This window comes from Nyctereutes procyonoides, unplaced genomic scaffold (assembly GCF_905146905.1).
Source record: "Nyctereutes procyonoides isolate TBG_1078 unplaced genomic scaffold, NYPRO_anot_genome, whole genome shotgun sequence".
Lineage (NCBI taxonomy): Eukaryota > Metazoa > Chordata > Mammalia > Carnivora > Canidae > Nyctereutes > Nyctereutes procyonoides.
Genome location: NW_026575043.1, coordinates 50,336,383 through 50,350,375, shown reverse-complemented (window position 1 = coordinate 50,350,375; position 13,993 = coordinate 50,336,383). Strand labels below are relative to the sequence as shown.

The window sequence follows — 13,993 nt, the reverse complement described above, 5'->3', positions numbered from 1 at the left end:
AGAGCCAAAACCTGTGGCCCTTTACAGAAAGTTTGCAGACCTGCGATTTAGGCTGTTCTTCCAAAAAGAATTAAAGGCCATTTCAAGGAAAGTGTGTAAAATGTGACAGCAAAAAATTAAAGGTAGCAAACAGGTCAACAGAATAAATATGAAAACGGTGCCAAGGAGGAGGTACAAAAAAACTAAGTATCAATGATATGGCTAGCCAAGTGTCCTCCAACCCTTCTACAGGCCAGTGCAGAAAAAAGACCTGATTAGTTTCAGTTAGTGTTCATAAGATACAAACTGACCAAACCAAGTCAGAGAAACACCTACTTCTATACAGGAAACTATCTCAAGGGTTTTCACAATTCCATAGCAGTATCTTTATAGTAGAGACAGAAATGAGTATCGCTGGGCACTGAGAGATGAAAAGACAACGTATTTGCTCTCAAAAACTATACAATTTTTCAGAAATGAGCTTTAAAAATACATATTATGTTTTAATATACCCACATTTACCTGGTGCATGTATAAGTTTAGGGCATTATAGTAATCCATCCGGTTCCCCTTAAACTTCAGTTGGTCATAAAGGACATAGTTCATGGCATCCAGCACCTGGCTCTGGAGCTCTATTTCCATTATCATGGAAGATTCACCTGAAACACAGAGATCTACTCTGAGGACACAAGCACTCCCAAAGTTGTGACCAATGTATCCCAACAACCCTTAACACACGACATTGGCAGTGCCCCAACAAGACCCAGCAGAAACAAATAATTAATTTAAAGTCTTTCACATTTCCAGGTGAACATGTGGTTGTGTCATTAACTGCTTTTCTGGTGACATACTAGAAACACCCTACAGAATTTCTCAAATTAGCCAATCGCTCTACTAGGTTTTCTTTTCCAAGTACAGCTGGATCCAAAGCAATTCCACACCTGCCTTGAAGGCCAAGCTGGGGTGTCGACTGTTTATGCCTCGAAGGGTTTTGCAAACAAGCTCCACGATGCTGTCAATCTGGGCCTGGATATCTTTGAGGCTGATGTCAGAAAGAGGATTGCAGTACTGGTCAATGTATACAGCACCTGGAAATGAATAGGAATTATTGAAAAAGTTCCTATTTTTATTCTTTTCTTATCAGTTTGTCACTTAGCCCGGGCATCTGGGGCTAAAGTTCTTTGTACCATCCTACCAGATAAACTTCATTCGTGGATGGCAGATATTGCTATTACACAGAGAAGAGCAACACTCTAACAACAAACAAGCTTACACACTTTTTTTTAAATAAACCAAACCCTATCTCAAAGGTCATGGACTCAAAAAAAACAGCATGTTCCCTATTCTATTACAAAGAGAAATAAATGCCATAAAGGACATCTTTCCAATAACTCTGAAAACATAATGGCTAAGACAGTTCCTTTACTAAAAAAAAAAAAAAAAGACTGAACGCCCTCAATGAGAGATTTCTACAAATTATACCCATCAAGGGTTAACAAGTAAGTGAACTCTGGAGATAATTGTACTTTTGAATTAGAGAAACAGTGACACTCAGGGAACCAGCAGCAAAGACGTGTACAAGGTACATTGGAGACAGGGTCTCTGGAAAACTCCTGCTCAGCTCTTTACTGTCTTAGGCCATTTTCTAACCAAATGCCAAAGGGCTAACTTGGTCATTTGGTTAGAAGACATTTTCAGTTGGGAAGCTGTAGTTATGACTTTTTTTTTTTTTTGAGTCATTTTAAATTCAAGAGGTCAGGCTCTTGACTACCTACTCACACTGCAAGGAGTTGGAAGCAGGCATCAAGGGATTTGGACTCAGTTTTACCCCTAGCTAGGGAATGGCTCCTACGCTTTCCTGGGATGGAGTTTCCTCATTTGTTGGCTGAAGGACTTCCCCAAAGTGCATTCCATCCTAATGCTCTGATTCCTAGACTTTGTTAATGCTATTAGATTATTCTTGTCAGTCACCAAGGATCAAAACCCTAGAGCTGACTTCCACTTGCTCAACTACTTAAAAACTTCCAATGGCTACCCAGTGCCCACAGCACTGATTTGCAGGAGTTATTGAAAACCATATTATTACTTAATATTTGGAATGTGAAAAAGAAATGATTGTCTTCATAAATAAACTACAGAAAACAAAGCCTGTCAAATTATTGAACAGAAGATAGGCTGACTCTCCACTCCAGTACCCATAGAATATCCCAGGGTGGTGAGGCTGTTTGATTTTGATCAACTGAAACAGATTTTTCACTTCTTTGTGGATGAGGACACTTTTACACACTCAAGAAGAGTCTATACCAGACACTGTGGAGGACACAGTGATCATAATAATGTACGGACAAGGGACACAAGAAATGTTAATGACCAGCTGGAGAACAAAATGCACACACCTGAAACGGACACTATACAGTGGTTTACTAGTCAATGCTGTTGCATGTATGCCTTCTGAGGTGAGTTAAAACCTGCAAGTGTTGCAATAGTCAGCAAAAACCCAATGGAAGTTAAATTTGAACCAAACTTTCATGGCCAAGTAAGATTTAAGAGGGAATTCTAAGAAAACGGGGATACCACTATTGAAGATATGAAGCCAGGAGGGAAGATGACGACCTGGCTGGAGCAAAGAGGGTGTTTTAGAGAGTAATGGGGAAAGGTCTGGGGTTCAGGGAAAGTCCAGATTATGCAAGGCACTGAACAGCAGGTTAATTAAAACAAAACAAAACAAAACAAACAAAACAAAACAAAAAACCCAGGACATTAGTTGGCCACACAGAGTGGTGAAAAGGCCAAGTTTCAGGCTGAACTGGTGCTAGGTGTCAGCAGTCCTGAGGCTCGAGATTGAAGTGCCACTTTGAAAGTGGCTGCCGGAAGTAGGGGTGACAACCTGCCTGACCACAGAAACAGAATGGGGACATAACCATGCAAACACTGGAAAGGAAGAAAACTGATGAACTGTTAAGTCAGAGGGGTCAGGGAATGAAAATGAAGGAATGGTCATAGCCGTACTTCACAACCACAATTTATGGCAGTGCTTATGTAATATGCTAGGAATTTAAATTTGTTTAAAAAAATGAAGTCACATTTGTTTTTGTCTGACTTAGCAGGCACAAAGTTATTCCCCTCCTCATTTCTGTCCACTCGACTTCTTTCTCACTTCTCATTATGAACAAGCCAACTCACTAACATGAAAGAACACCTCGGTCTCATTAAACTCCGACCAGGAAAGGTAAAGGGATTTGCTGAAGGTCACACGGAGACAAAACTGGACAAATTTATTTGACTTGGAAATGACGCTTCAAAGCTTGGAAAAAGAGAATTCAACCTCATTAGGCTAACTTACTAACCTCGTGCTTTGAACCAATGGTGCTTCTTTCCAAAACACTATCTCTTCAGCTGACAGCCAAACATTCTGGCAAAATCTTAGCTCTAAAGTTTAACAGTTTTGCCTGCCTAAATGATCAGAAACCCACTTTTCCACTGTTCCACCTTCAGGGATGATCTCCCTGCTCTGAGGAACAACTTAGTTGCCTGTCGAAAGATCACTTGTAGAGTCTCACCTTCAAGATACGATTCATAGTCATCAGGCTGCTGAAGAAATGCCTTAAGGTTATTTAAAATTTTCTGTTGGCGTAGGTAGTAAAGAATTTTTTTAGCATAGTATTTCCAGGTCAAAGCTTTTCTGGAAAACAAACAAACACGTCAATGAGCATTAAGATACTAAAGCCTTTGACTACCTTATTTTTTACTTTGAGCTACTCCTAGGATGCAAAGAGCCTAGTTAACAAGAAAAATGTAAGTCGTTCGTGTCCACATAGTACTTTTTATCCCAGAAGCAGACAGCACAATTCAAGACTTTGCATTTAGAAGTAACAGCAAGTCATTCGTACTGAAATCCAAGAAACACTGACCTGTTTGGCTTCATCAGATTTACTAAAAGGAAATCCAAGAGAAAACTGAAGAGCTGGGGTAGCTGGCTGAGGCTCAGAAACCAGAGGTGAAGTGTCTGGAATCCTTTGCTGGCCCCTGGGCACCTGCTTTAGGAAACTCAGGCCTTGGCCTCCTACTTTTCTCCTTCTACGCTCACTGCCATGGTGATCTCATCCCGTCTCATGATTTCAAATATTCTCTCCACTGACAGCCCTCAATTTATTTTCCAGTACTCATTGCTCCTCTAAACTCCAAACCTGTATATCCAACTGCTACTCCACACTCCGACTTGGCTATCTGGTGAATTCCTTAGGAGGGCTTCCCCTCCCACAGTCATCCCCCTCAGGGAAAGGCAACTCTGCCACTGCCATCAGGCCGAAAGCCTTGGCGTTCTTGCCTCCTTGCTGGCTTGCTCTCAGAGGCCACACTCACTCCGTCCACCAGTGCTACTCGTTCTATCTTCAGAGTCCACTGGACATGTGAACACTTCTCACTAACTCATTTAAGCCGCCACCATCTTTTGTCTGTATTATAACAGCATACTAAACGAGTTTCCAGCTTCCAACGCTGCCCTTCTATAGTGTCTCTTCCACACGGTAGCCAGGGTGCTTCAGTTAACATGGTTGAGTCACAGCACAAAAATCCTCTGCCCCAAATTTTCCAGGGGTTTTCCACCTTGCTCAAAGTAAAAGCTGAAGTCCTAAGGATGACCTAAGAGGTTCTTTAAACTCTGGGCCCCTCAGCCCTCTGACCACAATTCCTGCTACTCCCTGCCCCCACTAGGCTCTGGCCACCCTGGCTTCCCTGCTGTTCCTTCATCACACCTGATGGTGCTCACCTTGGGCCTCAGCACTCTCTGCTCCTTGACTGGAACATTCCTTCCCTAGAGATGTGCAATCTGTGCCCTCGTCTCCTTTCAGGTTTTCATTCAAACGTCACTTTTAGTAAGGCCTTCTCTCCTCACCCCAAATACTCTTCCCTGATCAGTATTTGTTTATGGGAATTCCCATCTTCTTATGTAATAAACCATCTTTACTTGGTTAGTGACTATCTCCCCCACTAGAATGGAAGCCCCATGAAGACAAGGCTCTCTGTGTTATTCACTGGTGTATCCTTAGTGCCCAGGATAGCACCTGGCACATAGTAGATGCTCAAATAAATGTTTGCTGAGTGAATGAAATGCTTCACCAGATATTCCAAATGTACACATGGATCATGGGAAACAGGAGGGAGACTGTGATTAGTTTTTCTGTGACTTCGGGGAAATAAAGGACTGTCATTCTCAGTAAATGAAAATCAGCAAGGCTAGGTTCTATCAGCCTTTCAATCTTTGAGTTGTAAAGTATGTCAGTCTAGAAAATTTTATGAAACAAATCAGCAACCTAATGAATTAAGCTTAATGCAGGATTATAAGGCAAACATCCTTGTATCCACCACTCAGGCCAAGAAATGACTTCGCAGATGCCCCAGGAGCCCTCTGGGGCCCTCTCTTCCCATCTACAGCCATCACAACCCATACCTCCATGCTCATCTCTGCCTCACCAAATGTACATCCCTGAGCACTCTACACTAGCCCGTTTTGAGGTCATTCAAGTCTCTTTATCCACAGGATCCCCCTCCATCTTTTCTTTCCCTTGCACTTTGTTGAAGAAACCTGGTTGTGTGACCTGCAGTTTCCCACAGTCTGGAATTTGTTGACTGCATCCACAAGGTATGGGTTCACATGCTCTTCTGTCTTCTGAATTTCCTGTAAATTGGATGTAGATGCTTGGTCAGATTTAGATTCCATTTATTTGGCAAGACTACTTCACAGGTGGTAGTGAAGTCCTTCCATCAGGAGGCAATCATGCCTTAGTTGTCCCTTTTGGTGATGTTAGCAGCCACTTCTCCTCAAAGCCCAGGTCCATTAATTCATTAGAGGTCGCAAAGTGGTGATCCTCTAATTCCACATCCTTTCTTCAGTTATTAGCTAAAGCATTTCTATAATGAATAATTTCCCCTCATCTACTATTGGATTCCCCCAATGGCACAATATCCAGGAACAGCAGGATAAATGCTCCTATCTTTCCTTTTATTGTTTTTCAAAATAATAATAATTTGGATTCTTATTATCCTCCAGAGGTGAACAATTAGTTGTCCCTGAGTATTATTATGAACTACCAGAGCTAAACACAGTTGGGGTGTTGCAACCCATCTCAGTTTATTAACCACACTTCTGTTCAAATCACATCTCTGGTCAATGGAAGAAAGCCTCTCCACATTGGTCCCTGAACACTTAGAACATGAAGTATTATCGCTTACAACATGAAGTATTGGTACTTCTCTTGATATCTGGTTCCAGACTTCCAAGATGCTCCACCCTCGTATTTTTACAATTCCTATATCAGACCTAGAAACAGCCCTTTCCCCAAAACATGGCTTCTTTTGATGGGAAATGGTATATCAAGACTACCATCTGGGTACTAGGGATCATCATTTTCTATTAGGTTGGTTATTGTTTCTAGACCTTTTAAATGGACAAAAATAGTTAAGTCGAGTTTATCTATGTACACACACACACAGCTACATATTTTTAAATGTATTTCAGGAATTCATACTGACACTTCTAAATCAAATTCACAACTGTATAGTTTTTACCATCTTCTATTTTAAATCTTCAATCTTTTCTTCTTCCAGGAATACCTCCCTTCTCCAGGATACCAGAGATGAATTAGAGTATCACCTAGGTACTTGTTTGCTTTATTCCACATCTCTCTCTTTCTCTCATAAACACACACAAAGTCCAGCCACAGAATAACAAGACCAGTATTTTCATCAGCTTGATGAGTACTGAGAACCACTAAATATTTTGGTTATATTCTCCCCTATTCTCTACTCATTTAAGCAACCGTACTAGATCTATACTGATAAGGCTTATGGCCATTACATACAATACTTTCTACCCTATTAACTGTCACTTGGACTTAATTCTACAAGTAAATACATATTTAATGCTCACCGCTAGTCCTTGTGTCATTGTCTCTGGTTGTTCTGGTTGTTTGAAGCTCATTTTCTAGCACATTTCTCATGAAGGGCTCAAAAGTCCCCAAGTCCTTACACGTTGGTAAGTTTGTCTGCAGCCTTTACACTTGGAAGTCAGTTTAGCTGGATATAAAAATCCTTGGCTGACATTTCTGATCCTTGAGCATCTTAAATATGTTACTTTTTTCCTCTGACACAGCAACTGTTGAAAAGTCTGATGGTATTCTGATTTTCTTAACCTTATAAATGACTTCATCTTTTTTGTTCAGATGCCCAAAAGACTTTTCTGTCTTTAAAATCCAGTAGGTTTACTGAAACATGTCTCAGTGAGGGTCACCTTGGGTCATTTTCTCAAGTAGACCATATGTCATTTTCAACATGAACTTTATTGTACTTTGAATACAATATTGAACTTTATTAACTGTTTATTTATTGTTTCAAATCTTTATTGCAAATGTACTCTCTTTAAAGATCACACAGAACACCATAAATACAAGATGTTTTCACATATCCAGAGATTGGTGCTTCAGCATTTACAGAAAATTATCCTTCCTTCCTATGATTTCCGTATTTGCCCAATAAGCATTTGCTAGGAATGAATATGAACAGGGTCCTTCAAGAACACTGGCATCCCAAAATATTTTCAAATGTGAGAGTATTCCCTGTCATTTAAAAATAACATTGTTTTAGGCTCAAAATACATGTCAGGTCCAGAAGTGACATATCTATGACCTTCACTTCTAAAATGACTGTAATGGTGTACTTTTTAACTGGCTGAGCATATTTAGTCATGTTTGCCAATTTGCTACATTAAAAAAAATCAGTATTTTGTTGTTATTTAACATTTCTTTGCAGAATGAATTTAAAGATATAGACAAGATTCTAAGCCCCTTCACTTTGCTCTTCTGTGAATGTCCTCCTCTGTATCTTTTTCAATTTCTTCTTAGAAATTTAAAAAAATTCAAAAAAAAAAAAAAGAAAAGAAATTTAAAAAATTATGTTGATATTCTTTACAGTTTCTTTGGTCATAAGGAAGTTTATTTTTCATCGCAAAACCCTCTGTCTGTATTCTTGCATTGCTTTTCTATTATTAGTTAAGTAGGTCTCCCTAGATTGGACACAGTCTGCTATTTTATTGAGGGATTTTCATTGTGATAATTTTAAAATCTGGGTTATTTAATCTTTTGGAACTTAATTTTTGTATATGATTCAAGTTTTACTTTCTTCCAGATGAATATTCAGTTATTTCCAATATCATTAAATATGCCATCTTTTCCTTCTGAATTTTAATATAGTATCCTGTTTCTGAATTATTCTTTGCCACTTATGTAGCTCTCAACTTTCATTTAAGCATTACATTGTTTCAAATATTGTTAGCTTCATCTATGTCCTATTATCTAATGATTCAAGTTTTACAGTGTGATTACTTAAAAATTGTTTTTTTCTAGTTCTAGTGAATTAATTCTTGACATATTTTATGACAGTATCATCCAATTAAAAGACACAAAAAACCCTCCTGTCCCAAAATTTTTTTTGGATTCTAATTGGAATGGTACTAGGGTTATGTGTTAATTTTAGAAGAACTGACATTTTTGTGATGGTAAGTCTCCCCACTCAAGGACACACTATCTTTTATGTTTTTCAATAACATTCAATATAGTCTGACCTCGGACATTCATTCCTAGGAACCTATTACTTAGAAATGAAACTACAAAAAAACATCATCCTCTACAATAACACAAGATGGAGAAGAAAATGGTAGCTCATCAACAAATTATAGTTAACTATAATAAATACTGTAAGACAGTATATAGCCATCAACAAAATGAACTTGACTTTTTATCATTAATTCAATTTCCAAAGGTAATGGTGAACGAAAAAACAAAAGACACAGAAAAGCACCTATTTTATGATCACAATTCTGTGAAATAAATGATCTCCCTCCATGACCACATGTATGGATATATATCAGCATAGAAGAACACAGGCTAAACTGTCACCATTAATTACAGGGGTAAAGCAAGGAAAGCCAATGCAAACGGAGGGAGTATGGAGGAAGGGAGAAACAGCATAAACAAGAGGAAACAAAGTCTGCACTCAACATCAAACCAAAACTAAAACAACCAATAAACTTAGTATACACGACACTACGTTTATGTATTTGAAAGTATACGCATATATACGTAAAAAAGACAGGTCAGCTTTTATTTTTAAGGCTGCACAATACTGACTATTAGATCATACTTCAATTCATTTATAGATAAACCAAAATAGAAACGGAAAAATGACCTCCGCATCTGAACTCATCCAAGGCCTAGAATAGTGGCACATCTTACCTTTCCCCTACAGTTGTTCCACTGATAGATATTTCTCTCTCTTAAACCCCTTTAAAAACAAGAAAAATCCTACACCTTGTTTTTGAGATATTCCACAATGAGCTCTCTTAAGAAAAGTTGCTAAGCTAGCATTCTTATCTTCCATCATTAATAGTTTCCAAAACTTTTAGAGCAGAAAATCTTCATAGGTATGCTACACTGGAAGCCAAGCCATCTTTTAGGTAAACCGAAAACTAGCCTTCACAGCAGGAAATATGAGCATAAAAAATTTTAAGCAACAAACAAGAGATAATGGATTCTTCTTGATCAGGAGAGATAAAAGAAAGGTTCAACAAGATACCTATAACCTTCATGGCCAAAGTTAAGATTATTTCTTAACGAAATTGAGAAATTGTTAAAAAGAAAAAAAAACAAAATCATTAAGTAAGACATGCCTAAGAAATTAAAAAAAAAAAAATTCAATCCATAACAGACAAATTCGGTGATGACAGGTAGAAAGTGGTTTATATTACTAAATGATATAATAGATACAAGTGCCAAGCATAGTATTTGATCAGTAGTAGGAATAAATACTAATTCTCTTTTCTTTCCAAAAGGATTTCTGCAAGGTTTAAGTGTCAATTGTCTCAGTGTATTTACATTATTTACACAGAATTTTTCAAAACTATAACTATGGCAAGACATGAAATATTTGGAAAACATATCCCAGGGTTCGGCCACATACAAATTACGGCAGTTAATTCTGGGCATTATTATAAGAATGAACAAAAAACCAATCCCTGCTAAAACTATGACTTACCTTCCTTCCATATTTAGGATACACACCAATTCATCCTCAAAAAATATCTCTGGTCCCTCAAGATTCTCAATGTCACTAAAACCGTTACAAGGGACCTATGAAGAAGACATATAGAAACAGGCCTCAATAACACTCTCACACACAAATCTGAGTTGCAAACAGAGATGCTCATGTGCGTGAAAGTGGTAACAGCTGTCCCACACTATCCTGCACCACCCACTATGGGTGGAAAGTAACATGTGGAATAACAATAATTTGTTCCGATCTTACTGTCAGTTGTAAATTAGTGATATTTTCACAGTCTGGAATTCCTGAAAGTGAATACTCCAGCGTTCTAATGTAAAGGAAAATAGCCCTGAAACAGGATTAGAAATACAAAATATCATAATTTACAACAATGATTTCAAGCAATTTATGTTGTACTCAAGTAGGAGTAGAGGGCCAGAAAGAGAAGTCTAGTACTTTGGGCAACTCACTTAACCCACTGGGCCTATTTTCTCCTCTATAAATGGAGGCAGTGGTACCAATGAGCTTTAAAAGTCTATTACTTCTCCCACTTTGTTTTGAAAGTACGCAGGAAATTTCATGTCAACCTGTGTGCATGCAGAGAACACAGGAATATAAGGATCCTGAGCCAAAGTAATCATCCACCCACAGATCAATCTTAAGTATATTCCTGCTATGTTCAAAGTCCTTGACATATTTCTAATTAGGCAGTAGTACAGGGAAAGAGGGAGCTAAGGAAAAAAGACAACAATTCATCATTATTAGACAAACACACAGGCTGTTAAAAATGCACACAAAACCAGCTGGGCTAGAAGTAGAGGTTGCAAACTAGTAGCCCATGAACAAGGGCATCAAATACATCTAGCATCCAAATACATGTGTGTGCAAACACATCTGTACAGGTTTAAAATTTGATATGAATGCTTTTGGCCAGGGCATGGCTTACCTAGAATAGAACATAAATTCTGTCCATCCTAATATCAACCAACATTTATTTATAGAAATTACACTGGGGGCTCCTGGGGGGCCCAGTCAGTTAAGTGTCCAACTCTTGATTTCGGCGCAGGTCCTGAGATCAAGTTCTGCTTCTGGTTCTGCGCTCAGTGCCCAGCTGGCCTGCCATCCCCTCCCGACACCCTCCACTTGCTCTGACTCTAGCTCCTGCTCTCTAATAAAGAAATAAAATCAAAAAAAGAAATGAATTACACTGGAGGATATCTAGCTTTATTTTCTACAGGGGAATAAGTTCAAATTTGTCCAAAGTTCAGATTTTCCTTTTCAAAACTTGAAGCGCCTTGAAAATGTTTCTCATGTGTGAATCCATGAAATAACATTAATTAAAGTTAGAAAACAGGAAATTAATCTGGGTGCCCTGCTAGCTCAGTGAGGACGACATGCAATTCTTGATCTCAGGGTTGTTAAGTCCAAGCCCCATACTGAGTGCAGAGATTACTTAAAAAATAAAATCCTAAAAAATAGAGAAAGAAAGAAAGAAAAGAGGAAGTAATCTTCAGTAAACCAGGATAGTAAAATAAATCAGGGGCGCCTGGCTGGCTCACTCAGTAGAGCATGTGACTCTTGATCTCAGGGTCCTGAGTCCAAGCCCCACACTGGGCATACAGTTTACTCAAAACAAAACAAACCTCAAACCCAATAAATGAATAAATCAGACTGGCTCCACTTCTAGACCCTCAATCAGAAATAAATTTAAAATACTAGTGTGAACTACTTCCCAGAATTACAAAAAGTTAAGACTCACGACCTAATACAGAAACTCCTGAGATACTTTGTGGGAAAACAAAAGCAACAACAAAAACCCAGGCGTTTCAGCAATATTTTTAAGAACCACAAAAACTTTCCAGGGTTAAAGAATACTAGATAATTTAACAGAGGGAGTAAGAATTCTTATTTACAACAGACAGCTTCCAGTTCTGTTATCTTAAGAAATAATGCTATTCACTACTGGTTTAGAACCTGCAAAGCCAGAGAGAAGAAAAAAAAAAAAAAAAAACAAAACAAAACCGAGTTTCGTCAACCCTTCTGGGAAAACAACTGGGTGAAATCTGTAGTGTTCCATCCCTGGTGATCCCTGAGCTCAAGCGGAGGCTGTAAAAAAGATGTTTAACCTCCTCAGAAGAGACATAATGCTGATCCCCTCTACACTGTGCTGTGGGTCCCTCCCTCCCTCTCCACCCCCATTCTCTCTCTCCGGCTTTAGAAAAAGTAAAGCTGGCAGGGACAAATGGCTTCGTGTTGCTGGAGAGGAGGACACAATGACTCTTACGGCCATCTAAGTGAGTCAGGGATTGGGAGAGAACTGAAAAAGGGCTATCAGAAGGAGCTGGATGAGCTAATGCCTACGGGCCCGGACACACACACGCACACGCACACTCGCACACGCACACACACACACACACACACCCGGCTACCAGGCAAGAGAGGGGGGCGGGCGGGGCGGGGGCTACATCAACAGATCCTTACGTGCTCTGAAAAGAACCTCTTTGAGAATGAGGCTACAATCTTCCGGGCTTCTAACCCAGCTTTTTGCCGAACTTTATACTCCTCCAGCCAATTGACGTAGTCGGTGGGGCTGTAGTGTTTCATAAGGGAAGGCCACCTACGAGGAGAGAAACACCCTCTCAGCTTCACGGAGACACTGAAGGCGGCCTTGACAAACAGGGGCAGCGGGGGCCCCGGCGGGGGACCCAGCACGCAGCTCGCGGCGTGACCTTGGGGGAAGCAGGCAGAGGAATGCGGGGTCTCCACTGCCCATCCAGGAAATGGGGGCAGCTGCAGCAACAATAACAGTGACGACCGCTCGCGCCTCCCGAGAGCCGGGCCCTGTGTCAACGCTCCTTACGCATCATCCCTGTAATGACCGCGGGGAAACACGGGTCTGGCGATCCCCGCGTAACGTCGACGAACGAGGCTCAAAAGAAAGGGAAGTGGCCACCCCCCCCCCAAGGTCATCCGGCGAGTGTGCGGGAGCCAGATCTACCCCGGGTCCCACCCCGAGGTCCGTGCTGCGGGCCCGCGGCCGGGGATGCTGCGTCCGCCTCCCCGGCTGCGGCGAGGACCGCGGCGGCGCGGGATCCGAGTGGGCGCGCTAGCCCGGGGCCGGGCACAAAGGAGCGCGCAGGGCGGCCCGGCGGCGGTCCCCGCGGCGTCGCGGTGCACGGCGGGCCCGGGCCGCGCAATCCGGGCGGCGGGGGGCGGCGGCGGGCGGCGGCGGCGGCGGCGGCGGCGGCGGGGAGCCCCGGGGCCCGGGGCCGGCGGCCTGGAGGCCTTTGTCTGCCGGCCCGCCGAGGGGGTCCGCGCGGGCGGCGAGGCGGGGGCGGGGGCGCGGGCCGGGCCCGGGGGGGGGGGCGGGGGCGCGGGCGCGGGCGCGGGCGGGGGCGCGGGCGCGGGCGGCGGGCTCACCTCACCCGGAACTGCTCCTTCCACACCTTCCCGCTACTCTGGCACAGCTCGCGCAGCCGCCGGCAGGTGCTGGACACGCGGCCGATGTCGGCGGCCGTCAGCGAGCCGCTGCACAGGATGTACTCCAGCACCTCGCCGGGCAGGTTGACCAGACAGCTGAGGCCCGCCGCCTCGGGCGCGGCCTCCTCCGCCAGCGCCGGCACCACCTCCATCGCGCTGTCGACCGCTGCCGCCGCCATCTTGTCCGCGTACCTGGGCCCGCCGCGCGCGCGCGCCAGGGCGCCCCGCCTCGCCCCGCCCACCCGCCTCGAGGGGCGGGCTCGGGGGTCGCCCCGCCCACCCGCCCCGTGGCCACACCCCCTCGGCCCGGGCCGCGGCTGGCGGCTGGCGGTCAGTGGAGGGAAACGCGTTCTTTTTTTTTTTTTTTTTTTTTTAATTGGAGTTCAATTTGCCAACATATAGCATAACACCCAGCGCTCATCCCGTCAAGGGCCCCCCTCCG

The 13,993-nt window shown here is 42.4% G+C and overlaps 1 protein-coding gene across 2 annotated transcripts in view; it reads right to left on the bottom strand.

The window, feature by feature from the left end:
- FBXO21 (F-box protein 21) overlaps positions 1-13,766 on the bottom strand; it is a 45,379-nt gene extending 31,613 nt beyond the window's left edge. For both annotated transcript variants that reach the window (XM_055322308.1, XM_055322309.1), the window contains exons 1-6: positions 13,492-13,766; positions 12,553-12,688; positions 10,066-10,160; positions 3,540-3,661; positions 921-1,067; positions 502-638 (exon numbers count right to left, since the gene is read on the bottom strand). In XM_055322308.1, the coding sequence (XP_055178283.1) occupies positions 502-638; positions 921-1,067; positions 3,540-3,661; positions 10,066-10,160; positions 12,553-12,688; positions 13,492-13,730 (876 nt within the window). In that variant the 5' untranslated portion in view covers positions 13,731-13,766. The remainder of the gene's footprint in view (positions 1-501; positions 639-920; positions 1,068-3,539; positions 3,662-10,065; positions 10,161-12,552; positions 12,689-13,491) is intronic.
- Positions 13,767-13,993: the final 227 nt, after the last annotated feature.